The sequence below is a fragment of the Platichthys flesus genome, chromosome 7, assembly GCF_949316205.1.
Source record: "Platichthys flesus chromosome 7, fPlaFle2.1, whole genome shotgun sequence".
NCBI classification, from domain to species: Eukaryota; Metazoa; Chordata; class Actinopteri; order Pleuronectiformes; family Pleuronectidae; genus Platichthys; species Platichthys flesus.
The window spans coordinates 24047880-24071299 of NC_084951.1; the positions used below are offsets into that span (position 1 = coordinate 24047880).

General features: G+C 40.5%; 3 protein-coding genes across 6 annotated transcripts; 2 read left to right on the forward strand and 1 right to left on the reverse strand.

Moving 5' to 3' along the window:
* Positions 1 to 1819: 1819 nt before the first annotated feature.
* cd63 (CD63 molecule) lies at positions 1820 to 8518 on the forward strand. The gene is made up of 8 exons (XM_062391073.1): positions 1820 to 1978; positions 2829 to 2914; positions 5621 to 5809; positions 6119 to 6193; positions 6287 to 6385; positions 6608 to 6751; positions 6988 to 7071; positions 7894 to 8518. The coding sequence occupies exons 2-8, from the start codon at positions 2849 to 2851 to the stop codon at positions 7957 to 7959; spliced, it is 723 nt and encodes a 240-aa protein (XP_062247057.1). The 5' UTR covers positions 1820 to 1978; positions 2829 to 2848; the 3' UTR covers positions 7960 to 8518.
* Positions 8519 to 10510: 1992 nt separating this feature from the next.
* letmd1 (LETM1 domain containing 1) lies at positions 10511 to 15210 on the reverse strand. The gene is made up of 9 exons (XM_062391072.1): positions 15071 to 15210; positions 13845 to 13999; positions 13285 to 13400; positions 13032 to 13114; positions 12700 to 12886; positions 12418 to 12519; positions 12129 to 12281; positions 11924 to 12020; positions 10511 to 11777 (listed from the first exon to the last, which is right to left on the reverse strand). The coding sequence occupies exons 1-9, from the start codon at positions 15184 to 15186 to the stop codon at positions 11698 to 11700; spliced, it is 1089 nt and encodes a 362-aa protein (XP_062247056.1). The 5' UTR covers positions 15187 to 15210; the 3' UTR covers positions 10511 to 11697.
* An 846-nt stretch (positions 15211 to 16056) lies between these two features.
* Positions 16057 to 19680, forward strand: zgc:56699 (uncharacterized protein LOC405758 homolog). Of its 4 annotated transcripts, none has more exons than XR_009921101.1 (8): positions 16057 to 16188; positions 16861 to 16962; positions 17561 to 17715; positions 17804 to 17910; positions 18155 to 18284; positions 18376 to 18459; positions 18877 to 18988; positions 19493 to 19680. XR_009921101.1 is itself a non-coding variant. In XM_062391074.1 (8 exons), exons 3-8 carry the CDS (start codon positions 17634 to 17636, stop codon positions 19545 to 19547), a joined length of 516 nt encoding a protein of 171 aa, XP_062247058.1. In that variant the 5' UTR covers positions 16057 to 16188; positions 16861 to 16962; positions 17561 to 17633; the 3' UTR covers positions 19548 to 19680. The 4 variants fall into 4 exon arrangements, 2 of the variants coding, with proteins under 2 accessions (XP_062247058.1, XP_062247060.1); XR_009921102.1 differs by having other exon boundaries at positions 19496 to 19680; XM_062391074.1 differs by having other exon boundaries at positions 18877 to 18934.
* The last annotated feature ends 3740 nt before the right edge of the window (positions 19681 to 23420 follow it).

Here is a 23420-nt window from a genome sequence, read left to right on the forward strand (position 1 = left end):
GGTCACAGTTAACTCATGATCACACGATGTTACTCAGTAAACAAAAGAGGAAACAGAAGCTGGGTTGAATAAACATGAACTCTAAATAAGAGAATGTGACAGGAAATAGGTGGAGACAGTTTGATTGACATCGCCCGCCTGTGCTGGTGTGTGAGCTGTGATGTTGCATTAATTAGGTTTAACAACATACCATGGTAATAACAGTTGTTCCTCTTTTATTACTTCTGGTAGTGTTGACTAATCTAAGATCCTGGTTAATGTCGTCTTATTTACATTACAGTCGCTTATGTCCTCTCCTGTCTCCTCCTCTTTCTTGTGTCACTCTAGTTCTGCTCTGTAAATATTCACAGACTATATCGGGACTTTTCAACTCAGAGTTAATATGAAGGGGAACAAAACCATCTAATTATACAACAAGCTCCTCATGTAATATGTGTGTGTTCTGTATTTCTTGACTAATTGTCATTCAGTTTCAGTACATGTCTGCCTTTTGTAACTTTAGAGATAAATTTCATATTGTGATGATTCTAAACTACAATGAAATATAGTACATCAGATTTTTTTATTTTGCACGGATGCAAAAATATTAAATTCCCTTTTCATGGTCTCCAACATCATCTAATCACTGGCCTCCCATCAAATAAACACAAGAAGAATGATTATGACTTTATGTATTTCAATTACAGACTAAATGTCCATGTAATTTTATTAGATAAATTCAATCAGTCACGTTGACTTGGTGGGAATAAATCAAATAACGTGAGTGTGGTTTAACTCAATAAAGTTAAATGTATACATGAATATATACAGTCAACACAACAACGAGTCCACTTCCTACACAAACACACACAACAGATAATCGCAATAGTCAATCAGGTGACAACCATTGTATAGTAATATGCTATTTATTATACTATTTATACCTTGAAATACCCTTTAAACCCTTAAAAATCCGTCCTGTGTTTACTTTTTGAGTGTTATATATATTGTGTTTTATGCTGCACTCTTTTTGCACATTGATCTGTGAGGAACTTCTCATTTTGTTCAGCCGTACACGTGTATGTTGATAAAGTTGACTTGACTTGACAGGTGATGATGGAGCAGGCCCATTATGGCCTTATAATAAAGGAACAGTGACAGACGCACAAATACAATTTGTTGAGAATCTCTGTTAGGCAATGTGCAGCTGCTGGGCAGAGGTTTGAGACATCACCACAGTCAAGTAGAGATAAAGAAGTCTCAGCAACTATTAGATTTTTAAGATAAGGTAACATAAGATAATACAACATAAGAAAAGACAAGATAAGGTAAGATAAGATAAGATAAGATAAGAAAAGTTAAGATAAGATAAGACATAATAAGATAAGATAAACTAAGATCAGAAAAGTTAAGATAAGATAAGGCTATATGAGATAAGATAAGCTAAGATATCATACGAAAAGAAAAGAAAAAGAAAAGAAAAGAAAAGGAAATACTTTATTAGTTTAATTTTGCAATATTATAGCAACAGGAGTCAAAGTCTTCGAATCAGTAGGTAATAATAAGTAATATGCAATACTTAGGTGAAAATGCAATACTTATAACAATACTTAAGTATAAGGACATATGAAAAATATATAAATGGAATAAAATGTGTAAAAAAACGAAAAACATGTGCAGTGTATGGATTCCACATGAGGCACTGGATCGCACAGACAGAATGAATGTTGCACCGTTAAGAGAGTCAAACCAGAGGTAAACCAGAGTGTAGGTCTACTGGGAGCAGTGGGAGGTATTCCTTGAGTGGTGCGTTTAACGAGGAGGCCGTGAAGGCATCAGGAAAAGTTACATGGATCACGGAGGGAGAAGTTGTGGAGGCGGAGGAGGAGGAAGAGGAGGAGGAAGAAGAGGAGGAGGACTATAAACTGTAGTTACTCACTCGCCTCCACACTCAGTCGCCTCCTGCTCTCCACCACAGGATATTTCTCTCCTCTCGAAGGTAGGACTCCACCAAACAAACACACTCACTCCACATCTGAATCTGTCTCTCACGGTTTCCCCTCCGGTGGCTGCGTTTGTTTGTTTTTGTTTGTTTGAGGTGTGGGGGGGTCGCAGAACGAGTTGCGCACTTTTTAAATAAACATCGTCGTCATGAAGAAAGAGAGACCCCCCCCCCCCCCCCCCGGGCAGAGAACCAGCACCTGCTCCGCTGTTTGTGTTCCCGTTACACACTTCTAACTCCATAATGAATTAAATCAGAGGAGCAGGATGTGGTTAATGGAGTTTAACCGCGGTTGACAAAGCGGGTATTGTCGCTAACGGTCCCGGGCCAGAGCAGGGGCAGGGCCGGGGAGCTCTGGCTATGCCCCCCCCCTTCCTCCTCAAAGCTGTAGTTTCTTATTTAATCCTCCATGATGTGTTGGGAAATACCCGAGTTTACTTGTTTACTTGTTTACTTGTGAGTTTGTCTTTAGACCAAGCCCCCGGTTCACTGTCCAATGCAAAGACCCCTCGAGCTTTGATTATCTGCCTGGGCTGTGAAACTGTCAAATAGCAGAAATAACATCATATCCTGGTCATGTGTTTACGAGAACAACAGAGGAAGTGAGTCACACCTCGAAGTTTGTTCAGATTCAGACCAACTTTATTGACACCCAGGGGGGGGGGAATAAACAGCAGCTATCACACATATGAAGTAAATCAAGACGTCAGTTATTTATCTCCCACTGTCTCCGCTCCCTTTACAGCTGATTGTCATGTTTATGTGCAGTTGAATGTAAAGTGGACATGTGTTTGTTTTCTTCCTCTCCTCCTCCTCCTCCTCTTCCTCCTCCTCCTCCTCCTCGCAGGAACTCGATCCTCGGCAGCCATGGGCGTTGAGGGGGGAATGAAATGTGTGAAGTTCCTGCTCTTCTTTTTCAACTTCATCTTCTGGGTGAGCTCACTTATCTCTAAGTCAACGCACATCCCAGTGTTACCAGGAAGTGACACAAACAAGAAGTACATCTATAAATGCACTATATGACAAAATACAGAGTGAAATATGTTTATTTGTCCTCGCCTTGCGTTTCCATTTTTTTAACTTTTCTGTATGAGTGGCCGCCAACCACTTCTTTAAGTGCTCACTAGCACAAAGTCAACACAACACAGACACACAAGGCTCTGTGTGAACTGAGTGGAAGCAAACAAGAACGTACATTTTGAAATAAGCTAGGATACTTCACAATATCCATCAGCTGACACCTTCACAGACTGAGTGGGAGATATCTCCACCTCCGACCACATGACCTGGAGCATGGGTTAATGAATTGCTACCCAACATTAACACACAATCTGTAACAACCATTTAATGAAGCTAACGACACCGCCTCTGGATTTATTCCCCCCTCCTACCCCTGAAAGACTTGTCGACTGACTCACATGTTTGTTTAAATTCACACAAAGGCAGCACAGGGAGACGTATCCTGGACAGACGTTCACATTTCCTGGTTGTAATCTGTTTGGTTGGTTTGGCAGCTTTATAGCAGGTGGGGGGGTGGCGGTGGAATGTGAATCTTATGACCAGATTTCAATGTGTAACCGAAATCATGTGACTCCTTCTTTTTTCCATCCATCACTGACATAGTGCCACTTAAAAAAAAGGGAAAACTAAACTCTGGCACTGAGTCGAAATCTGATTATCGTTTATCTTTGGGAAAGAGGAACTTCAGAGTGACACAGCAGTTTTTATTCTATCTTCACGCTGCACATTTTCAGGGTGGTAACTTAGAGTCGTTTTTATTATAAAAGGAAGTGCTTCACTTCGCATTTAAGGTTTATTTGGAAAATATAAACATTTGCAGGTACTGTAGTTTACTGTACTTTATGAGATTAACACAGCATTTGCCAACAGTTAAAACTTCTTCTATTTGGATACTAAAATCTGATATAGTTTTTTTTGCTGCTGGTGACAATACAAATAATAGGGAGTTAAAAATGTCTGATACCAATATATATATATGCTGATAAGTATATAATATATATATTTTAAAAAAATGACAGATTTTTAAGATGTCGTTATCAAACCCTTGTGACAAAGAAATGTGATTGAGACTTGATATTTTGCGTTTTTTAATCACAAACTGTATTGCAAATAACGATAAATATGTTTTCAGCTTAGTTTATTTTGATAAGTAAAAGTTTTAATGAATAGAAAATGTAATTGTTGATAAGTAATTACCATTAACAAGGAGTTAAAATGTTCTTATATATGCTTACATCTAAATGTGTTTTAATCCTGTTTATACTCTGTTTATACGTTTTACAATGTCGGATTAAAGTAAAGTGTTTAATTAATCTGAAATTAATCTATTGATTAATCAGAAATTTACAATCGCTAATGTCTCAGAGGAAAATTGTTAAGTCCGTCAAACTTAAACAACCGACCAAAAAAAGAATTTAAATATATGAATGCATATAAAAAAGGTAGATAGATAGAGAGATGGATACTTTATTAATCCTGTGAGCCTCTTGTTCTTCGACTAATCAATTAATAGAGTAACATTCAAATCAAGCTAAAGGGAAAACAGATAGCAGCTTCTAGATAGACACTTAATTTTCTATTTTCATTCTATTTGCATGACCCTCCTACTGCTCACTCCTCTCGTCATGTTCTCCCGAAGTCAACCATCAGCCATTTGTTTGACTCAACTCAAATATTGACATTGGTGGTGAGAACGACGGCTCAGCTGCAACCAGAGCGTCACACGGACGATATCACAAACTGACTCACCTGACAGTCTGTTGACTTCCAGAGGGAAATGTGCAGGTCTTAATCCTGAAGTGTTTTTATTAGAGTGTTTTTATTAGATTTTACTTTAGATACCTAATTTCAACCGGAAGGAAAAACAACAACCTTATGGAGTAGTTAGACCAGTTTGTCTGGGAGCTGTTGTTCCTGGGGCTTCTGTTAGTTACAAAAACTCGACTCTACTGTTGTGTAATATATCTTAAGACAATACTGCTGCAGAGACACAAGTCAAAGTAAATACACAAGAAAAATTCAGCTGACTTCTCTGGAGACATTCTGTAACAACACCTACTTGAACTTGATGTTCTAAGTCATCACAGGATGTTCTGTAGATGATGATATCGCACCAATCAACCTTGAACCTCACAGTTTTATTTATCTGATTGTTTTACATCTGCACTCAGGAACTGAAGACTGTTGCAACTTCCTTCCATCTGATCCGCATCAACGGTCACTCGTATTTTTGAGTTTAGTTTCACACAGGAACAGTTTTAATCTTATGAGCAAGATAATATTTTACTCTATGAATTGATCTGGACTGAATTCTGAAATTGTAATCATCCTTTATGTCAATAGATCCCTTTCATCTAAATCTTGCACTCAAGTATTTTACTCTGATGAACCATGAGTCAAAGTAAAATAATAATTAAGTAATTCCACCAAAACCTACCTGCAAATAGAATGAACTTCAATTAATAAGCAAAATTCAGCATGCTAAACAAATTCAAACCAAAGGTTCAAATACATTTTAATCACCATAGCTTACCAACATTTCTAAAGGTCACTACACCCAAAACACCACATTTTGTATTTGTGTAAAGAAACTAAACAAATCATTTTCTTTTTGTGCAGTTATGCGGCCTAGCACTGATCGTGGTGGGCATCCTGGTCCAGGTGGCTCTGCACAACACTGCCATGATCCATGATGCCACAGCCTCCGGAGGTCCCATCGTCGTCATCGTCGTCGGTGTGGTGATCTTCTTCATCGCCTTCTTCGGCTGCTGTGGAGCCTGGAAAGAAAACTACTGCATGGTCACAATGGTAATTCATCTAGCTCACTATCACAACGCACTGAATCGCACAACGTTACACAGATATCACGGGTATATAGATGATCAAAGATGCAATGTTAAAGAAAGTGTAAAAACCAGTCCTGGCTCTTGCCCTTTGTCTGGATCTGGGCCAAGATTTCATGTTTTCTTTTTTTGGCCCATGACTCATCCTTCCATCAAGTTGGATGGAAATCCGTTCAGTAGTTTTTGTGTAATCCTGCTGAAAACATGTGATAACATACAAAACACTGAAAGACATTTAAGTTGTGAGTGTTGTTCTTTTCTCTCCCCTCTGCAGTTTGCCGTCCTTCTCTCCCTGATCATCATTGTGGAGATTGCAGCAGCCATCGCTGGATACGTCTTCAGAAACAAGGTGAGTGTGCGAAGTCACAGTTTTGTGTGTTTGTGTAAGACCCTGCAGAAGGTGTGGTTTAACGTCAGCTGCCGTGTTGTGTCTCCCCTCTAGCTCTCGGTTGTCGTCCAGGATAGCCTCACTGAAATGATTACCAATTACAACAACGGCACAGATGAGTTCCGAGCCAGCGTGGATAAAATGCAGGAGGATGTGAGTTGTGAACCCTCCTCCTCACTCTTTACTTAGCTGGACTACACCTTCACATAACACTGCTGCATCCTGTTGGTTGCTGCTGCTGACAACACCTTGTTCTTCTTTGCACCATCTGTTGATACAAGTGATATCATTTCACTGTTCATTGCTCATGTGCGGCCCTGTAGCTGGCGTCTCCATATTAAAGGTTACTTTTTCATTTGACTCCTTTCCTTCCAGTTGAAATGCTGCGGTGTGAACAGTTCCTCTGACTGGAAAAACTTCCAACCTGCAGGAAACTCTGTGCCGGACTCGTGCTGTGTGAATGTCAGCAAAAACTGTGGAGCTGGGGCCATGATGGACCCTGTCAAAATTCACACGACGGTAAAGTGACTTAACGCTCTGTTGGGAAATGAATATGCATGATATTAGGTAATCCTCAAGATTTCGGGCCTGGTTGATTTCGCAACACCCGTGGTTAGGCCGCACACTCCTTGAACAATCACTGAAACCCATCTGAGGAGCAGCTTCAGTTACACATCATGACATTTATATATATATATAAGTGTCTCTCAAAATAATCACCTGACCTCTTCTGTCGTCTGTGTTTCCTGATGCAGGGTTGTCACGACGCGGTGGTGGATTTCCTGAAGGAAAACATCCTCTGGGTGATCGTTGCAGCACTTGTTATTGCTGGCTTGCAGGTATGTAACAGAAGCATGTTTGTGTTTGTGTTGACTGTAATTCTGAACATGTTTACATACTATTCTTTATGTTTTAACATATTTCTCTCCAGCCGGTTCCAAAGCAAGACGCACATGTCTTTACTAGTTTCAGATCAACGCACTGCTCATTTCCCCCCCAGTGACACATTGTTTAAATATCAAATGCACTTATCAAGGTAATATAGACGTGGGGGGGGGGGGCAACATGACCACACATATAGTAATATAGAATATGGTCTGCTCGTGTATTTCCACTTCACAACTTGCTTTTAAATCATAATATGTACGTTGTAATGATTTACTCGACTGCTGTAGTTTTTTCATCCATTGCATGTCGGCTGTATCAGAGCTCTGTTCAGCAACACACACAATCTTCAGACCCAAGTTCACAGTTTTTTAAAAATAAAATCTCTGTCATTCAGCTCGGGAGCAACTTGCTAAAGAGCAAGTGATTCTTTGAATGGACGGAGCTCAGAACCAGTTGAGGGTTGTGGTTCCTGTATCTGGGGACAATTGTGACCTGTGGTTTGACCCACTTGTCTGCTGTAGTTTGAGGACGTAAAAGAAGACACGTCATATATCTTGATATCTAAGATCTTGACCTTATACATTGATCTGCCGTGAGATAATGTGTTATTTGTCATTTTGGTGTTATACAAATAAAACTGAATCGCTCTGAGTTACGAACCACTTACGAGATGTTTATATATTTCTAATCAGGTGGACTTAAAGTAAAGTCAAGTTTTATTGCAGGTAGTTTAAGATTGGAGTAAATACCTCTCCTCTGTGTTCCCCTTCCAGATATTGGGCCTTGTCTTCGCCTGCTTAATGATGAAAGGCATCCGCAGCGGCTACGAAGTCATGTGATCCAGCCCCACACCTTAGTAATGAGCAGGCCGCTCACGTCACACTTACTGGGAGCTTCTTTTGTAAACATTGAAAATGTTCATCTTATAATTAAAGTTTGATACACAGAACTATATATATTTTAAGTGTGAATGATGAGTATGTTTTCTTGTTTTGACGTTTGACAAAGCATCTTAATAGAAAGCCGACCTCCGCAGTCAGCAGGTAGACTCTTAACTTTTCAGTTTGTAGGATGAAAGGTCGGCTTATGGGTCAAATTGAGATTTGAGGTTGTGGGCTGCGCAAATAAATTTAGATTGTTAGAGTGATCATGATGCTGTGGAGGCTTTGCTGAAAAAATAAAAAGCCATCCATCCGGTGATGGTTGCAGCTTTAGCTAATGCTGACTCAGCATTCACACTGTTGTTTTCCTGTATTTTATTTTAATCTTCCTCTCCTGCTGTATGTTATTGAATATGTTTCTTCTTTTTTCAACCTGTTTTGGCATCGAGTTTCTTTCTGGTTTTTGCTGGCTCCAGGCTGCAGTTTGCCGTTTCTATTAAAGACTCTTGAAATTTCATCTGAATTTGTCGCAAGTGTAAATAAAAACCGGGAAAATAATTGGACCATATAATAATAGTAATGGCTTTTTTAAGCAGCAACTCTCAAGAACAAAAGTCACAAATTGCTTTACATACACACACAAGAACAAAGAGGAAGTAGATTATACACACAACCATAAAAGAAGACATGTTAAACTTTACAACCAGGATCTTGAGCTCCAACCCTGCGTGTTACATGAACCCAGTGTAAAGGCCAGAGCATTTTGGACTGGGATGATATGGGAACATATTGGAGGATTTTGTCAGAAGTCTTGCAGCAACAGTTTTGACGAGTTGAATCAGTTTAATGATGATGTTGAATCAGTTTAATGATGCAGACACTTATTTCCAACAGTTAATTACGTTGTAAATAATATTGGCATAGCAGCACAACATTTAAACTTGAGCAAATACAATTAAATATTTCATCCATGAACGCTGACTTGTCGATGGGCCGAGGAAACAGAACAAAGAAGAAAGAGAAGGCCGCTTCAGCAATTAATCTGTAAACAAATAATTGTTTGGAGAATGGACATCAAGCATTAAGCAAGAAGAGGCTGGAGAGATTCTTCCAAGCATTTTGGAAGAAAAAAAGGTTGGTATATTTACCACCTTGGTCACTCTACATGTTTTTGAAATGAGCGGTGCTCTGAAGGCCTTCCCTCAGGAGATAGTGATAAGCAGCTATAAGCGACTGGTTATACAGATACTGCAAGGACTCTACCTACCTGAGGGTTTTTAGCTGCTCTTGAACACGTGTAGCATCCTGGCAATTCACTCAGAAGATGAAACAGGGGCCCTCCAGCCTATTATTCAAACCTTGATGCAGTGGTAGTAGCTCTTGCCATAGCTGTGTTTTCCGAAGCTTAAATAAATAATCAATCAATCAATAGCTGCAGCCATCATATTTATTTTCTTGCTCTGAAACATGCAGCTTCATTGCATATAGATTTTATATGAGGGATGTCACAATCCCGAAAATGTAGAAGTCGATACCAATACCGGGAAATATCCACGATTCTGCTTACTGCTCTCTGTGTTTATGACTTTTTAAGATCAAAAAACTTTAGTGAGAAAATTAAAATCAAAGGAATTTTGTTAGAGATCTTTGGGCAGCCATCACACTGGCTGCAATACTATAAAATCTGCAGGTTCACTGTAAACACATTTAATATGTTTTCCTTCTCTGTCAAACATTTACAACAAAGTCTGAAAATGTTATCAAAGAACAACAAAACTAACTTCTGAAAACAAATGTCTGGAAGAGAGAGACTAACAATGTTAAGGGACACTATGGGGAGAGAGAGAGAGAGAGAGAGAGAGAGAGAGAGAAAAGAGAGAGAGAGAGAGAGAGAGAGAAAAAAAGAGAGAGAGAGAGAGAGAGAGGAATCCTAAAGGGATTGACACCGATTACAAAATGTAATTTACAATATCTCTGCAGGATGTATATTATGTAAATATACATACATATTACACACAGTAGTTAATATTGATGAGAATCTTCTTCGTAGTTTTGACCTGCTGTCTGTGTAGTGGTCAACACTCATCTTTAGTATTTTCTGTCAATGCAACAAAGTCCTGATTGTGTCATGCAGGGTTGTAACTGTGAAACCTGCTGGATTCTGTTCGGCATCTTGTAGCCTGGTTGTATTTGTCAGTGGTTTATACTTTTAGTCGGTTCTAGTAAAACAAGCTTGAGTTATTACTGCAGCACAGTCACAGGGTCCATCACCTGCTGTGGGGGTGAGAGGAGCAGGATTGAGAACAGTGTCACGATGTCATGTGATGCTACCACAGTCCTATCAGCATGTGACGATCCACTGTTGACTGTAGGATGTCACTCTGAAAAGATATTTGTTTCAATGCACTCGGGTTGGTTTCTCAGACACAACCTGCTTCATTTCATTAAAGACTCTTTAAATTAAATCTTGATTTTCCGTTGTGTGTGGTGTAACTACAAAGCGGTAAAATTAATGGAGCATGTAGGTTTTTATTCCAGACACAGTACAAGCAATATAAATAACATTGGCACAGCAACACCACATTCAAAACTTGAGCAAATGATATGAAATTGTTCGTTTTTTAAAGATTCAAAGACTGAATATAACATATAGCTATAACTCATATTCCAGATGTGTTGTACCTTGTGAAAGGCACATGGAGTAAATTACATTTCCCAATTCACAACACCGAACCCCAGCACACATGATGTGCACCATCACCCTGAAGTCGACAAAAAGCCTAAATGAAATTTGCAAGAAGTCTGAGCAGGTCAGTTAATGTGATTCAGCCCCTAAAGCAAGAAAACATCCCGTAAACAAAGTAAAGTGCCATCACAGCAGTTTTGACTTTTCCTATACAACAAGTTCAGCTTCTCACCCAACACACAACCAATCTCAATTTTCAATTTAAGAGCCAGGGTGTGATCTAATGTTTTAATATTGTCTCTTCCACCAAGGGTCTAATAAGGGTTGACTGCCATTTTGCCATGACCAGTATTATCCACAGTAAAAACGCGTATGAGCAGAGCGGAAAGTGAGGTATCAGAGTTTGGATTGTTGTGAATGGAATGTGTACAATCAATTTGCCACACAAGCAGAATATTAACAGATCACAACGTTCTGCTGACCTGTCACTAACAATCTCCTCTTTGTGTTTGCAGCTTCGTAATGTGTGTGAACTAAGTAAACAGACGACAGGTCTGTGCCTTAAAATGATAAAAAAAAAATATCCACAGCAACAAGAAATCAAGTTATCACACTTAACTTAGTTCAGTGCTTCATAAAGAGTAAAACTGCACAGAGCAAAAGAAATGAGGCAAAAAAATACTGTTTCAGATTGTCCTTATGTCAGAGTGGAAGAAGAATATTTTCCAGTTTGTCTGAGTTCTGTTAAACAGCACAGAGATCTCTAGGCTAAGACAAGAACGATCATTGGCAAACAGGACAATGCTATAGCCTGTAGAGATGGGTTTGGTTTTCTTTTTGGCAGACCCACTTTGTGTTTCCTACTCTGTGTTTAACTTTCCAAAAAGATGTTGCCAAGAACACTTTTAACTTTTTTCCTTAGAAAAAAAGGTTGATGTCAACAGATCTGCAGGATGTTTTGCTGCCCAGTGCATGAGGGATCACATCAGCAGACTTCTTGTGGCTTCCTGTCAGTGGGACCTTTTTGGAGCACTGGGGTAGTTGGCAGACAGAAATACAATGTTGTGCAAAAGCAGTGACACCTCTGAATCTGCAAAAAAATCAAACAAAGGCAGGATAAGGATAACATGGCATTTTTCATAAGACGGACCCATCACAAGTATGGGGTACAGTTTGACATTTTGTGGTTATCTACACACAAATAAGCAAAAAATAGTGATTTTGAAATGATAATACCTTTCAATGAGGAGGAAACCTGAAGCCACTGGGATAACCACTCCCGGCACTGGTTAACACCGAGACTGTCAGAGTTGAGTCCTCTCAGATAACAAGCCTAGAGAGGGTGAAATCATTTGTAAACACAGCGCACAGAGGGCTTATCATTGTTCATCATATCAATCATGTCTGGCTGGTGAATACACACGTATGCAGAGCGACTGACCTGTCTGAGTTCAGAGTCACTGAGCTGGTGATGGCCCATCCTGCTGAGGGCGCGGTCCAGCAGCAGCAGCTCATAGGCGTGAGTGTTCAGCCGCCGGCCGATCAGCGGGCCGGGGAGGCGCGGCGTCAGGAAGAGCAGCGGGCTGATACGCCTCTGATTAACCGTGAAGAGAAGCAGAAGAAACGGTCCGTCTATAGAGATGTTCAGTTTCACAGAGCCCTTTGCATTTGGGTATCGACCTTGTGAGCAGTTTGCTTTGTGCGGTATGTGAATGACGAGTCCCACTGACCATGTGATCCACGTCCATCCGGTGTATGCCCAGAGGAGGTCCAGAGAACAGGGTTCGGACGGCAAGGATTTCAGACACCTGGGGGCTCGATCCACTCTTCACCTGAAAATGCACCGAAGAACTCACATGGAAGACTTGACATAGGATCAGCCTATACAGTTGTACTTAAAAGTTTAAGCAAATTAACTATTGTGTTAAATAAATAAGCAAATAACTAAATATAAGTTCACAGTGTAATTTGCATGTATGAGGACATTTTCATCAACAAATACAATCTCTTACTTTAGTGCACAGATCTTTAAGGCGACTCCGCAGCTGACTGTCTTTGACTTGTTGGCTGGTGAACTCCAGGCCGTTGAGCACCGGCCAGTGGTGCTGCGCCCTGAGGGAATTATACACTTCCCGAAACTCTACCTGCTGCCTGGGAGTCCAGAAGTGAGGGATCAGGAGCTGGCGGGGGAAAAAGTACCTGGCATTGAACAGGTGGGGGATGACAGGAGAGAGAGAAGAGACACATGGAGGGATGTTTTAGAGTCTAAGTTCAAATTGCTTTGCTGAATGTGAACCAAAGATGCCAAAGGTAATTAAAAGATGGTTATTTCACAGTAACTCACATTAAGACAAAAACCAGGTAGTTGGCAAAGGGAGGGATGGAAATCACCACCAGCGGGAAGGCTTTGGTCACGTTTTTGCGAAACTGAAACAAATGTAAAAGTAAGTTAATTTTCCACAAGATAATAAATATATAGGACTGCTACAAATGATTACTTTATACTTAATTAAACTAAATTAAAATGGCTGTTAGCGCTTGGTTATATTTTACAAATATATTCATATCAATAACGCTTGCAGCTCCAACTGACCCACCTGTCTGAGTTTCTCCATGTCTCTGTAGGCCAAATCCTGGAACTTTACTCCATCAAAGTACATCTTTGCTTTTATCCTCCTCACCTCTTTGGCATCTTGGTACAGTAACTTAAATCCTTGAATGGAACAATAACAGCAACAATGTTAATGGTAATAAAAAGTATTGATGGGAAGGGACTGCAATCTAGACGGCGCTTTTCAACCTTCAGACAAAGACCTTGAGTGAAAATCAGGTGTGCAACAGCTGATAATATGAACTTGTGTGAAGTTTGGATGAACACAGTCAGAATAGCATTTATTTCATCATCTAAAATTTGAGAAGCTGGGTTCCATACATACATTCCCTTCCCTTTTCTATTAGGTGTAGATTTAAGCATGGGCCTTGCAAGGTCGAAGACAAAGGGTGCTTGAGCCATGTTCAACCCATTAATTTAGATTTTATTTAATTAAATTGGTGATAAATGTGATTTCAAAACAAATAACACATTTAAGTGCAGTATCACTTTAAGAATGTAGAGAATATCTGAATATCTCGGAGAAAAGTTAACCATGGTGTTTACCTTGCATAAAAGTGTGGTAGAGCTGATAAAAGCGGGGAAATCTTCTTTTGAGGAACTCTTCATATTTGCTATTTACTAGTTGGAGGCGGGAGGAGACGTATCGACCGATACCACGAGTAGCTTTGGATGATGAGTAGAATCTGCACAGAGGCAACCTGGAAATAAAAGAGAGGTAAACATGAGGATTTTAAATCAACATTGGCACACTTTAACAGTCAAGCTCACAAAGTGGGAATGGAAACTAGAATAACCGCACTGTGGTTGTGTGCGTCTGCCAACCAGTGCAGTTTCTGTGTACATATTTCCACATCCTCTTTTTTCCAGATTCACATCAGTCACGGTGACCTTTGACCACTGACGGGTAATAACTTTATCTGAAAGTTGAAGAAATCCCTCAAGCAGTCATGACATCATCATTCAAGAGGCCACTGTGACTTTGACCTTTAACCTCAGAAATCTCTTCAGTTAATCAGTGAGTCCAAGTGAATGTTTGTACAAATGCAGAGGTATAAAACATATATATTTATATATGTGTGTGTTGGTGTGTGTGTGTGTTTATTACATCTATTACTTACCATATATATTTCCCTCTTATACCAATAACAAAACTTGAATATCTATGACACCTGTGCTGCTGTCATTTTCAATATCTCTGATATACAATTTTTCGAATTCTGGGTTGTAAATGTGAGAACAACCTTTTGGAATTAAGTCAGTTGTATGAATGTGGAGAGAAAGGAAGTATCTTAAATAATTTTAGGCATTTTATTGAAAAACTCATGATTTTAGATAAACAACACAACATGTTCTAGTTTAACTGGTGATCAGGTAAACTGGTTTTATTTGTTCACATTGCAGCCTCTCGATATTGATGTTATTTGCCGATTCGTCATATCCACGGAATTTATATTGATCGTTTCATTCTAGATTTTTATGAATTACGAAAAATAAGTGACACGGACAAAGCTGACATGGAGAAACTACACCCCCCACAGTCTGTGTCCTCTGTAACAATGTTATCTAGGTGAGACCTTCAACATGTCCATCAACAGATCAGAGGTACCTCGATCTGGAACTCAGATATTACAGATAATTGATGAATAGTTGAACAGGAACACCAGCAGAGACACTTAGCTTAGCTTAGCTCGACATGGCTTCCGGTGAGATCAGAGTACATCTGGGGGACATGTCGTGGACAAGTGGAGCTGAAGAGACCCAACACTCACCTGGACTGACAGGACACGTGTGAAGAATAGAGGACAGACGTTGTCCTGTTCGTCCTGAGGACGGCCAGTCGGACCAAAGACAAACGGCTGCAGAGGCTCGAACAGGACAACGCCATGTTGGAAGCGCAGTTACCGTAATGACGCTGTTGTACAGTAAAGGAGACAGTTACCGTAATGACGCTCATATACAGTAAAGCAAACAGTTACCGTAATAACACTCATATAAGTTAAAGCAGAAGGCACCGTAATAACGCTCATATAAGGTTATGCAGACAGTTACCGTAATAACGACCATGTACAGTAAAACAGAAAGTTACCGTAATAACGCTCATATACAGTAAAATTGAAAGTTATCGTAATGACGCTCACATAAGGTAAAGCAGACAGTTACCGTAATGACGCTCATACCGTACAGATGCCCGTTTGAAAGACAGGAAACATGTACAAGGTTTAAATGTTATCCGAACAAATGGCTGATGAGAATGTACATAACTCCTGTCAGGCTCCATCATACGTAAAACTCTGTATACTTACATATATCCTAAGGACTTGACACAGACATGGAATTTGGACTTCTTCATGCCAGGAGAGCTGTTTCACTATGATGCAGGAGTATGGATTTACCATCAGTGAAAATGTGGACACAAGAGCTCTCAGATTATATTGGTCCATAAAGACATAATACAAAATGGGGTTTTAGGTAAATTGTAAACAAAGTAGCGAAAAACTGTATCTTATTTCTCACTGATGATAGGGATATGTGTGTATTTGTTGCACATTATACACACATATGTATAATGTACAAGTTCCGGCCTCAACTTGTGGTCACTGTATGTTTCTTTTCTTTTAATAATGTTCCATATATGAAAAAGACAACTAACTTATAGTGGAGAAAAAGTTAAATAATGTTTTGCTAAATTTTTTTTTGTAAAGTTTTGTTTCCAGCAGGTGAGTGAGGGTCAAACAGGAAGTGACGTCGGTTTAATCGACTTTAATCAACGTGAGGAGGGGCGGAGCTTGCAGTCAGAGCGAATCCACCGCGGCAGGAGCACAAAAACACGCTGGATGTGAGAAAAACTAATTTTCACCTTAATCATAAAACTACACTTTATTTCACAGTAAGTAATTAAACACTTAACAAACACACAACCATTCTTGATATAAAGTAAAAAAAACGATTTGTTCCTACCGTTAAAACTGCTTTAACCGCTCGGGGCCTTTCAACGGTTGTCTCTTTTTGGCGAGCCACGTTCTCCTCCATGTAAGGGCCAGGGACACGGTGTGTGTCCTGTCTCCTGCATGTAAGGTCCAGGGACAAGGTGTGTGTCCTGTCTCCTGCATGTAAGGTCCAGGGACACGATGTGTGTCGCGTCTCCTCCATGTGAAATCCAGGGACACGGTGGGTGTCCTGTCTCCTGCATGTAAGGTCCAGGGACACGGTGGGTGTCCTGTCTCCTGCATGTTAGGTCCAGGGACACGGTTTGTGTCCTGTCTTCTCCATGTAAGGTTCAGGGACACGGTGTGTGTCCTGTCTTCTCCATGTAAGGTCTAGGGACACGGTTTGTGTCCTGTCTCCTCCATGTAAGGTCCAGGGACACGGTTTGTGTCCTGTCTTCTCCATGTAAGGTTCAGGGACACGGTGTGTGTCCTGTCTTCTCCATGTAAGGTCTAAGGACACGGTTTGTGTCCTGTCTTCTCCATGTAAGGTTCAGGGACACGGTGTGTGTCCTGTCTCCTGCATGTAAGGTTCAGGGACCCACTCACTGGCGGTTGCATTTTCGTGTTTCCAGGAACTTTGTGGCTCTCGAGACCCTTTTAACCACAGTTTGAAACCACAGTCCTTCATAGAGACGCACCCGGGCCCTGCAGGGCGACAACAGCGACCTCCACAGGTGAGCTAACGAGTGACAGAACATGTGGCCCAGTGGTGGGATTACCTGTAGGAGCACGTGCTAATGTTCGGGCTCCTGCTGCATAAAAGACAAACGTGTTTAAAAAACCTCCAGCGACATCTTTAGAAGACAAAACAGAGGACGATGACATTGTTGTGCAGAAGGTGCACAGAGGAATTCTGTAGTGAGGAGATAGTTTGACTGTTTGAAGTCTGATAAGAAAAGAGTTGTGTACTGCAAATTGTGTTAGAAAGTATTTTACCACTAATCTTTTTTTACAATCTGAAGCAGAGATGACAGAAATAGTGGTTTGATATATATCGTGATATCAATATCAACTGATATGAAAAAATGATTATTTGCAACTGACAAAAGTTTAACATTTGACACGTTCACAGTAGCAGCTACTGTTTAGAGCTGACTGTTGGCAGTTGTAGAGTTCTGACTTGAGGTGGCGGTCACGTGACATTTCAGTTGAGAACTAATATTTTCTGATTATCCTGACGTCAAGTGAGTTCTGCAGATTAACAATCTGATAGGTTAAAAAAAATGCTGCATGTTTATTAAACAATGTTTCCTTATTGGTGACTGTTTCCAGGCTCACCTTCATCGCGTGTTTGACCTTCCCAGTTGACCAGTTGAGAGCGTTGTCACTAAATCCCAGTTCAGAGATGGCGATGTTCAAATTTGGAAACACCATGGATCCGTGCGGGATTGTTTCCAATGAGAGGGCACAGCTGCCGGAAGAAATTGGTAAAACTCATCATAGTAGCTCTAAAAGTTCTATATCTTGGTAAATATTACTGGTGTTAAATGTTTTTTTTTGTTTTTGTTTTCTTAGATGAGAAAGGAAACCTTGACCCCGACCGAATTGTGCAGTGCCCTTTTGACAAGAACCACCAGATCCGGGTTTGCCGCTTCCCTTACCACCTGATAAAGTGCAGGAAGGTGAGTCAAGCTTTACGTTACGTTAGAATTTATTCAGCAACGATGAAATTGTCTTCGCTTAAGTTACTTTCAGAGATGCACCGACCTCCGGACATTCTTCCTGAAATTTTGTGTCTAAAGTTTTCCTGCCAGCCGGGTGGTAAATTGTCCGAGTGAGCCCGGGGATGCACTTTGCTGAAGACGGGTCTCCTGACAGACAGACACGTGCAGATTTAACCGTTCAGTCTATAACTCTCTGATGCAGAATCATCCAAAGCTGGCCAACGAGCTGAAAACCTGCCCTTTCAACGCTTGCCACCTCATGCCCAAGAACGAGCTGACTCACCACATTGATACCTGTGAGAACAGAATGTCTCTGGACCCTGGTGGCGGCGGTGAGATTTTCACTTCATCGTCTCTTCCCTTTTCCCTGCAGATTGAGCCTGTGTCTAAGTTTACAGTGTCTGTTATTTATTTTTTTTACAGATGAAGTCACCAATGGACATGTTGAATGGCAGGTCCCGCCCAGCACCTGGGTAAACCCAAACCAAACCGAGGACTGGGATGACGGTATGATTTAATAGCCACAACCTCTTTGCTTTTTTTTAAGTATTGAACAAACAGGAGCTTTAAAGTTGGTGATGGAAAAAGCTAGGTTCCCGCTTTCCAGTCCTCATTCTAATCTAAGCTGACATCTCCTGCAAATTTAGCACACAGAGACGTGGGTGGTTCTAACCTTCTAACTTTAGGGCACAGCCATACCAAGTTTACCCCTGTCTATTCTAACATGCCTGTAACATATATCCCGTGACCCCTCGCATGCGTCCCGCTCAGGTCCTACTGGACATGTGAGAAGATGTATCATTGTAAAACACATAATTTCCCTGCACAGCAGCTGCTGGTAAAGACAAGTGTCAGCAACGCTCCTTGTTGCTTTCTACACTGGAAAATGATGCCGCACAAGATAACAGTGTTTTTGTTTGGCAGAGATCGATGATCATGCTCCCACATTTAAATGGGGTCAAAACAATGGCTTGAATCGAAAGTAAGTGTCCTGCTCCGCCATCCTGCCTCAGAGCTCGTTATCTCTGACAAGGAGGTAATGTATTCATTTATATTTGGTTGTGAGACTGCAGGATGACAGAGAAACTATGGATTCTGACTTTATTGACACTTGGGGGATAAGGTGGGGTTATGGGCCCGGCCCACACTGGATTCATTAGCACGGGTCACAGCAAAGTAGAGGGTGAAAATGATCTTTCTGTGACTCGATGTCAAATATGTCTCAGAAATATTTACAACACTTCATGTACCTGTTTCAAAGTAAAAGCACTGTAGCATTTTAATTGACTGGTTTTTATTTTTACTGCCAAATGCAGGAGATCAGCTCGACGCAGCCGTCACACGCTGCACACGAGTAAAGCCCAGTATTAATATATCACTTTCTTTAATCGTATGAGATGGGGTGTTTGTACAAATATATTTGTATGACTTTCTTCAGGACTAATGCAGAGATGAGAATAGCATCAGGCAGAAGTGTTTCATTTTCTTTAAGGTGTCTGTTTTCTTTGTTTTGTAACTCTTGTCTTTTCTCGTCTCTCAGCAGAATGATGAGGCCCGCCATCGAGGATCCAGGTCTTCCCACGGCCGCCGTTTAACCTATAGATTAGTTACACGTACTGTTCAGGCGCTTAGTTAAGGTTCTATGTTTTAAATTTGGTTTTAACGAGTTCAGTGTTTTTAATTTCTACAATTGTATTGTTTTTTATATTAAAGTTGTTACATTTGAAATCCTCTTGTGTTGATTGTTGGTTAATGAAACTGAATGGCATGTTGTAATGTGCCCTGATTCAAAATGTGAGCAGCTTGGGTGATAATTAATCCCAGGACCGAGTACCTGAATCCTTAAGTTAAAGTAATTATACACCCAAATTAAATATATTTATATATATATATATATGAAATGCAGTCTACAATCGCTTCGGTAAATTTATTTAGTTACTTGTTAGAGAAAAAACAACAGCTCCTCCACTAGTGGGCACTACCATTCCATTTTTTACTTTGAGAGGCAGGACAACCTGAGACACTGACTTTTCAGCCCACGTCCTTTTAAAATGTAATTATTTTAGATTTATCGCCTTTGGATTCAAATGGCTCCTGATAATCAAGCATGTTTAGTTATGGCAGATAGAAAGTACCAGATTTTAGGAAACTTTTCCAGATGAAGGCTGCATGAGTTCAAAGTGAGGAGGGGGTGCCAGGGTAATCCGTGTGTGAGGATGTCCTGCCAGCGCTCCGTCTTATCTAAGTGGCATTATTGACTTCATGTGATGACGGTCTATTTTAACTGTGGCTATTATTAGAAGTGTTCAGACGAGCTCTGTGCTGCCCTGTCATCATCTGTAAGGATCTGATACGACTCCCCAGGACGTGCCGGACCAGGAGTCTGTGCAGGGGCCTTGAATCGATCGAGGAACCACGGCCTCTACTCACATGCATCTGCTACTATCTGCTGCATATAGAGTGTTAACTGAATGAGGGAAACCTGAGCTGCTCACTGAGCGGGCTTCAACGCCATATCACCCCCCTGCAAACCAAAGGCAGTGGTGGTTATTACCTCTCAGCATGATCCCACAGCTCCACGTAAGAGCCGGTGCTGCCACCTGAACATCTCTGATATTTCCTGAGCACTTTTGGAATGTGATTGTATCTTCACATGGACAAATTGTCAAATATAGCATCCAGTGATTAGTCTCCTGATCCAGGATATGAAGGGGAGTTATGTTTAACATTGGTTGAATACAAATATTCAGAACAACATCTAACTATAGGTAAAAGGCATGTAAAGTTTATTTTAGCAAACTCATAAAGTTCATAGAGAAATAAAATAGACGATGGTAATAAAACAAGCAGCACGCCCTAAAAAACTAAAGTATAGATACATGGAAATGCTTTGAAGTACAATAACAAAAAAAACAAAATGTACTTAGTTACATACAACTATCGTCTAAACTTGTTTTCTGGAGAAGAAGTCACTGTCTCCATATTTATGTCATGTTTGTACGTATTTCTATTCGTATAGTTCCTTGTGATTATGTTTTATTATTTATAACCTTTACTGGGTGAGTGTGTATGTCACTTTTTTCTTTTTGCTGCTGTTACACAGTCAATTTCCCCATAATGGGTCTAATAAATGACCACCTTATATTATCTTATCTTATCTTATCTTAGTGTCCTGTGCTTTCATTTTTGACAGAATACCATAACAACTAAGACGTTAGATACATTTAAGCATCTGACCTTGACTTGTCATTTCAAGGAGAGAATCCTAAAAAACCCTTCATTACTTATGACAGTTAATGTGACACTGCTGGTCTCATTGAGACGTGACCCTTATGGAACCCGTCACGCTGAAAACAAGCTGGAGGTAAAAACCCGGGGCTTGTCGCCTCCAAGGGAAACCGAAGCCTCTCCGTCGGTCTTGCTTTATAATTGTGACATTCTCATGTTCTCACAGACATACCATCCAGTACAATGTGTAAGGGCAGTGGAGAGGACCTCTAATCCTGTAACTCTGTCCGAAGCTTGTGATCTTCTATTAACGCCTGCACCTAGTTCCTCGTCTCAAACAAGCTGCCACCAAGTGCTTCTCTCTCTCTCTCTCTCTCTCTCTCTGCCCGCTATGTTTCCACCGAGTCAAGTTTTGAGGAACACCAGAGAACCGTCTTATTCGCACCATCGTTATCAGTGTCACACCGCTCGCCTAGGCGTAGATCTGTAATCAGGGTGATGCTGACTTTATCCAACTGCCCTTGCAACATTCGAAAGGTTATTAAGTCCTCCAACTGGTTTATTAAGTTACATTACAACCCAGAAGGAGAATTTGAGAATCTGTAACTAAAGTCAAACCTGGCATCGGCCGGCTGCTTCAGATTCAGACGGGTGACAAATCAAAAAAGAAACTCAAATCAATGAGGAACAGAACAAATGCAGATATAAATGATGTCTACGTATTATTTCTAATAGGTGGTTTATTGCTTGAAGTTTTATCAGTTTTAGGATTACATCTTCACATTTTCAACCTTTATTTACATTTTCAACTCTGAAAAAGCGTTATTGAGACTGTTGTGGTTTTTATAGAGGAAAGAAACATAGTTTTCTAAATCTGGTTATTCACTTCTGTTAGTGTTTTGGGGCCAAATGCGTTTATTTAATAGAACAAAGTGAGAAAACAATTCTCTGTTCACCTGAAAACAAAGAAACCAAACAGTGGGATCGTAAACTTTTTAATGTGGTAAAAAATAAAAACAATTAAATGGCCAAAACAGTCCAAGGTTCCTGAGGATTTAGCATCCACTCATGCTGTGAGGCAGACGGTTGCTGAGCAGGCCCAGTCGGTTCTGACTCTACCACAGTGACAGGTGGAAAAGATCTGAGTGACCTTGACAGAGGGTTCACTGCTGGGACGCAGATGACAGGAGCTTCAGTGATAAAGATGCTCAACTGGAGGAACAGCGGCCAAAATATGATAAGATATGTGCTTTTAAATCCAAGGCAAAAGGGAACACAGTCAGATATTTCAGTCGACACATTTGATGACTGTGCTGGTTTGCATTTTGTGTGATGTACACCGAAGCTGCATTGCCAGAATGAAGCAAGAGACATCAGAAACATAATATAAAAGTTGTTTTCATATTTATAAGATGATATTTTTACCCTATTTTGACTCAATTCCACCAAGAAGGTTTACTTCTCTGCCCTCACCACTTGAAGGGACGATGGAACATGGGCCTTTTTTACTTATCAAATGTTCCTGGCAATAATTTGTGCAACTTGATTCCCAAAAAATCAGGCATAAAGCCAGTAGGGGACTGATATCTATGAGTGAGTGCAATCCGGTGCAGATTCTATGGGATTTAAATGTGGTTTCATAAGGGGACTGTTGGATCTTGTCATTCCTGTGCCATTTAAGTTTCGTGTGGAAGTGTCACTGATGGGGAATCCTAATCAAATGTAAAAACCCATAAAATTCTAGAGGATCATAAAGTTTAATGAGCTATAAATACATCCGAAATCTATGACCTATCGTCTATGAATACCTCTTTAATGCCCTAGTGATAGTGGTGTTTCCATAACATTTACTTCAAGGGGTGAGAGGCGTACCTTCATGTCTCAACACATATGAACACATGTTACAGCAGGGCGTTATACAATGATGAAGTAGACTGGGTCACTTGAGACCGGACTGGGAATTCTGCCGGGTTCTAAAACGAGACCAGTACATAACTAGGAGGGAGTTGAGTGGGGCTGCATTTTTCAGATGCATGTTCTGATCTGTTGCCGAAAGAAAACACTTGAGTCTGGCTCTGAGCTGCTGGCTCAGCAGGACATCATCGAACTCAGCACAACTGAAGACAGTAGAATCACATGCTGTACTAAATACTGTAAAATGTGAGAAGAATATATCTTAGACATCTGCTGTCAAGCCACTTCAAATTCAAGTGTCTCCAGAAAGATGACAAAAGCAGATG